This window comes from Oryzias melastigma, linkage group LG15 (assembly GCF_002922805.2).
Source record: "Oryzias melastigma strain HK-1 linkage group LG15, ASM292280v2, whole genome shotgun sequence".
NCBI classification, from domain to species: Eukaryota; Metazoa; Chordata; class Actinopteri; order Beloniformes; family Adrianichthyidae; genus Oryzias; species Oryzias melastigma.
The window spans coordinates 24,695,444-24,702,687 of NC_050526.1; the positions used below are offsets into that span (position 1 = coordinate 24,695,444).

The 7,244-nt window shown below is 35.7% G+C and overlaps 1 protein-coding gene across 3 annotated transcripts in view; it reads right to left on the bottom strand.

Annotated features, from left to right (window-relative positions):
* Positions 1-1,541: 1,541 nt before the first annotated feature.
* The window catches only part of agpat4 (1-acylglycerol-3-phosphate O-acyltransferase 4 (lysophosphatidic acid acyltransferase, delta)), a 7,785-nt gene continuing 2,082 nt past the window's right edge, over positions 1,542-7,244 (bottom strand). The window contains exons 1-9 of one of the 3 annotated variants that reach the window (XM_024297798.2): positions 4,618-7,244; positions 3,977-4,167; positions 3,725-3,894; positions 3,480-3,641; positions 3,244-3,397; positions 3,059-3,161; positions 2,900-2,975; positions 2,616-2,814; positions 1,542-2,496 (exon numbers count right to left, since the gene is read on the bottom strand). In XM_024297798.2, the coding sequence (XP_024153566.1) occupies positions 2,393-2,496; positions 2,616-2,814; positions 2,900-2,975; positions 3,059-3,161; positions 3,244-3,397; positions 3,480-3,641; positions 3,725-3,894; positions 3,977-4,154 (1,146 nt within the window). In that variant the 5' untranslated portion in view covers positions 4,155-4,167; positions 4,618-7,244 and the 3' untranslated portion in view covers positions 1,542-2,392. The remainder of the gene's footprint in view (positions 2,497-2,615; positions 2,815-2,899; positions 2,976-3,058; positions 3,162-3,243; positions 3,398-3,479; positions 3,642-3,724; positions 3,895-3,976; positions 4,168-4,617) is intronic. The other 2 variants (XM_024297799.2, XM_036215377.1) reach the window with 2 other exon arrangements.

Below are 7,244 nucleotides of genomic sequence, written 5' to 3' on the forward strand. Positions count from 1 at the left end.
GAACATTTTTGTCTTTTGTGAAGTTCAAAGAACACACTTTTCTGATAATATATTGATTAGCAAAAATGAAAATAGCTGTTTGATTAAAAAAGTAGGAAAAAAAATACAAAGACTTCCCTTTTTTAAGCAATAAGTGAAGCTGAATTAGCAGATCTTTGATGCAGTTTTGTTAGTTTTAATGTGCAATTTGCAAAATAAATCTCAAGGACCCAACTTATCCTTCAAAGGGCCAAACATTCTTTATATGTAAAATTTAAAGTGAACTGGAACATAAATTCTCCAAACCTTGTGAATGTTTTGGAGTAGTTTTTGAGTTTATTGCATGAAGCTGAAGCTCCTTACGGGACATCAAAGTTTAAAAAAAATAAATAAAATACTGCTTTCTTGCACACACAATTTACTGTCTCGTGGGCACCATATACAGTACACACTCCTCAACCTTGTGGAGAGAGTTGAAGCTGTAATAGCTGCTAAAGGTGGACTGACCTCATATTGAACTTTATGGCAGTTCATAAAGGTGACTGAATACTTTTGGTAATATAGTGTACTTTCTCGTGTACACAAGGAACAAACCCTTTTTTATTTTTAACTTTGTTGTCTCTTTGGGTGCTCCGTATCTTTACATTCCAGATCTTTTTTTTTTGTTTGTTTAGCGACAATAAACAAAAGCTGGAGCCACATTCTTTTGCTCACTTTGAGTTTTTTTTCTTTAGAGGCAAATTACTTTGTACAAATAAAGTGACGCTTAAGACTTTTGCACCTTACTCAGTCGACATGTTCTTTGTATAAATTAGAAAATGGTATTAAAATTTCCTTAATCTCTCAACGTGCTATTTCCTGGCAGCCATATTTCCTCGATCCAATCCTCAAATAACTTTCTGGAGCCAAAAAAGCACCAGATCTAAATGGAGTGCTGAGAGCCTAAATTTGAGTTAACCTAAGAAACACTTTTAAAATCTGAAGCTTTTTTTTCATGATATGGCAAAAAGTTAAGATTATGGCAAGAAAATTACAAACTTTCACAAATCTGACTCATCTTTGGATGCTGTTTTTAGATATCTGAGGCTCTCGAAGTAATTTGTTGGAAACGGAAATATGCAAGAAAATAGAATAAATCCTTGACCACCTTTCACAATGGTAGTTTGTTATGTGGGTGGAACCAACAGACAAGTGAGTAAGAAGGCAAACTGCTCCATCAGCTTTGCCAGAAAGAATGGGCAGGAATTCCAGAGCTTTAGAGCTAAACACTCAACAGTTTGGAGACAGCTGTACCAAATGCTAATCCAAGTGCAGAAAAACTCTTTACTCAAACAAAAAATGGCGTATTTTCATTTTAATAAAATATATTCTTTGAAATAAATGAAAGTGTGGCTGCTAGCTGACCTAAAACAAGAAAATATTTCCCTACCTTTACAAATGTGATGCAAAAATCTATTTTTTTTTAAATGTCATGACACCAAAAGGGATTCAACAGGTTCAGGAGGAGGACTCAAAAAAAATCCTTTTTTCTTTTTTTTTTATACCTTCACTGGACATCGTAGTATAATTACTGGCTCCTTAAAGACTTTTAATATCACATCAAATTTATCAGAACAAGTGTGCAGAAACACTAAAACACGAAAAGCTGTTTAAAATTGAACCTATTTATGTGAACATTACAACTTCATGCACATAAAAGCATGCACGGTTTTAATTTGTTGAGCAATTAAAAAAACACATTTTGGATTTAAAACCCATTTTTGTTTAATATATTAAGGAAACATTTTACATTTATGAGAAAATTCATTTTATTTTTGGAAAAAAAAAAACCTGAAAAAATAAATGCTGCAAAAAGCCAAGAGATGAGTGCAGCACATGTACAGCAGCGGGAAGAAAATCATTTTGTATTTTTAAGGTTTGATCCTTAATTCCTTTTGAAGATGGTTAGTTGACACCATTCAGAACAAATAGAAATGATAATACTTTTTGTTCTAACACTGCAGTGCTGTTAAGTGTTATGTTGTCTCCCACTCATTTGTGTGGACCACAACAGGTTGAGGCTGTAATCCGGTTACTTCTCCTTGAGCGGTTCCTCATATGGCAGCATCTTTTTCTTGACAGCTTTGACTGGAGGCACTTGGTTCAAAAATGTGCTCACGACTAGAGGAGGTGTTCGCTTTTTTACATTTCTCATGCACAAGCAACATCAAATGATGCCTTTAAATGTTTATTATCAATGGTATTGTAGCTCCTCAAAGAGGTAGTCCATCTTTGCGCCGCTTGATTTAGTTTCCCTTGAACAGTGAAAAGGCGGGTCTTAGCTGCACGCGTGTTTTAGTCTGATCAGAGGTGAGTGGAGCAGGTCGGAACTTGTTGAGCAGACCCAGTCTCGTCTGGCTGGTGTTCTCAACCCTTAGCTGCTTCCTTTACTGTTGTTGGGAGGAACCTCCCTGTTGCCATATTTGGAGCCTTTTCCAATCTCAGTCTGGCCAATCATCCCCCGAACTGCCACTGACGCTGCCAAGAAACAGTGAGGATTTGCTGTTATTTTAGAAAGTATCTAGTCATTTGAATTTAATTTCATATTTTTCTCCTCGATGAAAGGCATCCTCATATCAAGGTGTTATGAAACCAACCTGCGGAGCAGACCACCACGGCCACAATGATGGTGAGCACCGATCCGGAGCTGATTACGTGAGTGAGCATGAGAACCAGAGGGTAGAGAACCACACAGGACCAGAAGATCCAGTTGATCAGAGTCCATGATTGACGGGGAGGACTCATGTCACAGCCAGGGAAGCATCCGGTCTTTTCATAATGCTCCTGGAAGCTGTCCTGTACATCAACAAGCAAAAAAAATGGAGTGAAAAATGTGTGGCTGAAAATAAAAAACGAAGCAATTTACTAAAAGTTAGAACACCTTTTCCTGGTAAAGTTTGTGGAGCCAGGCAGCACATTCCTTCTCATCCTCAGGAATCAACTCAAGAGGAATCCTCCTGGAAGTACAACAGATCCAAAACATCAGGAAACTGCAGCCAAAATGGAGAAAAAACCCAAATAATTCAGAATATTTTTCTACCGAACGTATAAATCTGCATGATACTTCTTCCCGTTGAGGACTCCAAGCATGGTGGGCTTTTCGTTGTTCCTGAAGTTCAGAGTGGAATCATAAACAGCTGAGACTGCTCAGGACAAGCACACAAAGGCGGTTAGAGGGTTACTGAGAACTGGATCCAAACATCAGAAAGTAGATGGGATGCTCACCAGTTCCTCTGAGGTTTTGGACCGTAACCCAGAACCCTTTGGTTCTGGGCAGAAGATGGTGCTTAAGTTTAGGTAAACCTTTACTCTCAGCCACTTGCATGCTGGCCTGGTGCTTCTCTGGGGTGAAGCGTGTTCCCTCACAAAACAGTAGGAACTAGTTCAAAAACAAAAAGATTTGGTGTCATCTCTCCATAGAGTTTATAAATTGCACTTTTACTGAAAAGAAAAACACCTACCCAGTAGTTTTCTGGGTAATCCCGCAGTTTCTGAAGACTTTGGGCCACCAACGTTCGGTCCTCCTCCCACTTCCTCTTGCAGAAAACTATCTCCAGGAAGTACCACATCCAGCCGATCACTGGCACATATGCCAGCTCCTGTTTGGCTAAAACTTTTGAGCTCTGAAAAAACAAAACAAGAAGGGGAAGGTTAAGTGGGCCTGAAATCAGTAAAGATCGTTTCCTCATTATTTGTGCAATCTCACCCCCAGAACTCCAAACCGCTCACAGAAGGTCCAGCCGCACAGGAAGTCAATCTCAAACTTATGGTTGAGGATGACGATCGCCTTCTCTTTTCCATACAGAAGATGGCTTGCTGGGTCGGTGTAGAGTGTGCATTTAGTGCACGACCACCACTCCAGGACTGCAACTACCTCTGCCGGATGAAGTTTAATGAGAATATTATCCTCTCACAAGGAAAAGGACAGATTCTGACCAAAAACAGAAAGAGCACTCACGACTGACGATGCAGTACCCCAGCCGGATGTTGATCCTACGAAACAGCTGCTTGCTGACCAACCACACAGGTAAGGTGCACACCTGAAGCAGGTTGATAAGGATGCCACTCGCCAGAAACACATAACAGATGATCAGGTGGCAGATGAACTGGGATTTCAGTGTGGACAGCAGCCCCATCCTCCCTAAAAGTCTTAAAAATACAACTTTAGGTCACATTTACTCCAGAAATAAACACAATTTCCTTATTTACATAACAGCTGTTGTGGGCTCATCCAATTACATTCCTGGTATTTACTTGTAAAAAAAATCTCTGACAAGTCTTTCTTGTTTGAATAAACGAAAGAAGCCTTTGAGCTGTGAGTGTGAACCAGTTACAGATCTCCCCACTGCAACCATGAGCCTTATAGGGCAGAGAAGAGCTCAACATCAGAACCTTCTTGTGGTTTGTATCAGATAATTCAAAAAACGTTTTAGAAAATCACGTTACTGATCTGCTAGGGTATCAAAGTCAGTTCAAAAGTCAAATAAGAAACTTCAATTTATTTTTATTGCACATTTATAACAGCTGTATTTGACATTCAAATTTTAAACAAACTCTGCTTGTAAAAAGTTCTCTTTCATACAAAACATTAAATTTTACCGTTTCAGATGAGCAGTTATTCTTTCTCAGTTATCTCTGCACGGAATAATTCCAGTTAGAAAAATAAAAGCATTCTACAGTAGAAAGTCGCCCTTTTCGCCCTTCAGATTTTAGGCTTGATTCATCAAAAGCTATGAAGCCTCACCTCCTGACAGAAACTTCCCGATGTGAAGCACCACGCCCTTTTACAAAGATCGTCTATTCATCACAGGCTGTCCACAACGCGCAGCTCCTAATCAAAGTTACCCATAGCAACTGCTCTAAAATTTTACAACAAAAACATTAATAGGTAATAGTAATGAATTTGACATTAAAAATTCAAAAAGGATTGAAGAAATTCCTATTGATTTGTCTTTTGGCATAAAGTGTGCCAGAGTGACTCATCTTTCCACATTTACTACTCTCTGTTTTACCCATATTTGGCTGCAGGAAATTTCAACTTTTCCCAGCTCAAGGACTTTATTGCACTTATAAAACAAGATGAGTCGCGTGAAAGCTATTCAGATATAAAATCTCGGAAGAGAAATGTTATTTCTTCCATTTTTAAAACAGATTATTGTTTGTCCTAAAACAAAGAATTTGATTCAAGTTTAGAACATATTTTAAAATCTCATTTAAAACAACAAACTTTTATATAAGTGATCTATTATTCATGTTTACAACATTGGGATATACGTTTTTGGTTAATATATCCTTCTGAGAATTGCAAGCCTTTTGGAATTTTCCTATTTAAATAGACGAAAATGTATGAAACAAAGTCACTTATGTGATTATTTCTCCATCACGTTAGCTTGATGGATAACTCCCTCTGCTGGTCACACGGCGCATGATTGTAAAATGAGTGTTACTGTAAAACCAGTAATAATAGAAAGAAATGTCAGTGGTTAAAACACCAGAATAAAGGAAACCTCAATGTTTTTATCTCAGATGTTTGAGTGAAAGTAAATGGTTTAAATTCATTTAATTTTAAAATAAAAACAATTATTGAAACTCTTAATGCAATGGTTGTTCTTATAATTAAATTAAAAGTAGAGTAAAGTAATTAAAAGTAATGACTTGATTCAAATAATTACATATTTTTTTAGAGCTAATATTATTTAATTCAGGTCACACAATGATGTTGTGTAATATTGCAAGAGTTTATGATGTATGAAAGAGCTTTTATTTTATTTTTTGGATACATGCATTACCAATTTTTTCTTTTTAATCTTTGAACATTTATGACACTCCCTTTTTTGACAATATTTTTTATTGAGAACTGCAAATGTTAAAATGTGAAAATGAATGACATGAGAAATAAAATAATATATCAGAATCAAATCAACATAAAATCAATCACTCACATTTTTAGATTTGTTGCAAAACGTAAAAAAAAAACAGTTATTTATTTTCATGAAAATGTTTTTTTTTTTTTAACAACAAAGTACATGTATCAAGGTAAAGAGGAGTTTCTGGGCTCCTTCTTCAAAGACGCTGTAACACTTTTGCCTCACGATTTGTACAACCAAAGGGCTTGTGAACAAAAAGCTGAGGAAGTCCTTCACGTTTAAATAGTTTTCTGTCAGTGTAAAACAAGTCCCACAGGGAAGAACGTTTAAGCACCATGAGTCACTTTGTAGTGTCAGAGGCGCTCAAGTGCAACATATTTGATAATAAAAGCCACAGACATAAAACATTTGAAAAAAAAAAAACCTCAGTTCTTCTTCATTTTTTTGAGTTTTTATAAACTAGCTGAACTTAATATTAATCACAGTTGTCAGGAAAGTGACATTTTATTCAATTGTTTTTACCTCAATATCTTTTGGCCTCACAATCAGTAGAGCTTGTGATAAATGCAAAGGCTGTTCATAGATATAGTTTTTTTTTAACATCCAATAAATAATTTCAAAGTAAAACTAGGTCATATATTTACACAAAATACTTTTAATATTTAATATTAATATTTTTAATAATTAACAAAATCTGTTGATAGATATAGTTGAACCCCTTAGTTCCTTTTCAAAGTTAAAATTCTATTTATTTTTATTGTTTTATTCAGCCGAATAGTCAGCAAAACTACAAAAATATCTTGATAAAATATCTGATACTATCATGCTGTGGCAAAACTTTGAATGAAACTAAGAATGATTTTAAGACAGCAGCTCTTCGGTGGTTATACTTGGTGGCGCTACAAGCTAATAAAGCTTCTGTCAGTGCAAACAGACATTAAAATAAAATCAAAGAACAGTATTTGATGGTTTTTCCAAATCAACAATTTCCTCAGGAAAATTTTCAAAGCTGTGGGATAAAAGGGAAATTTTAAGGAAAATTAAGGACTTTGGCTGCAGGTCAAAACAAATTCCAATGGTATAAATGAAAGTTTGTGGGAGAAACTACAAAAGTATGTGAGAATTGGAAATATTTTAAACATCACTTGTTCAAGTTTATTATTATTGTGTTTGGAAAAGTTGGGAAACCATAAGCTTATAGAGAATATCTTTTAACAATAAAAGCAAATAAAATTTAAGAGCAACACTAAAAACAGCACTGGGAGCAAACATTGCAGACAAAGAAAAACTAAAAAACTAATTACAATTCAAATTTAGAAAATTTTATTTGACTTGTGTGGATGGCTTTAAATGTTTCGA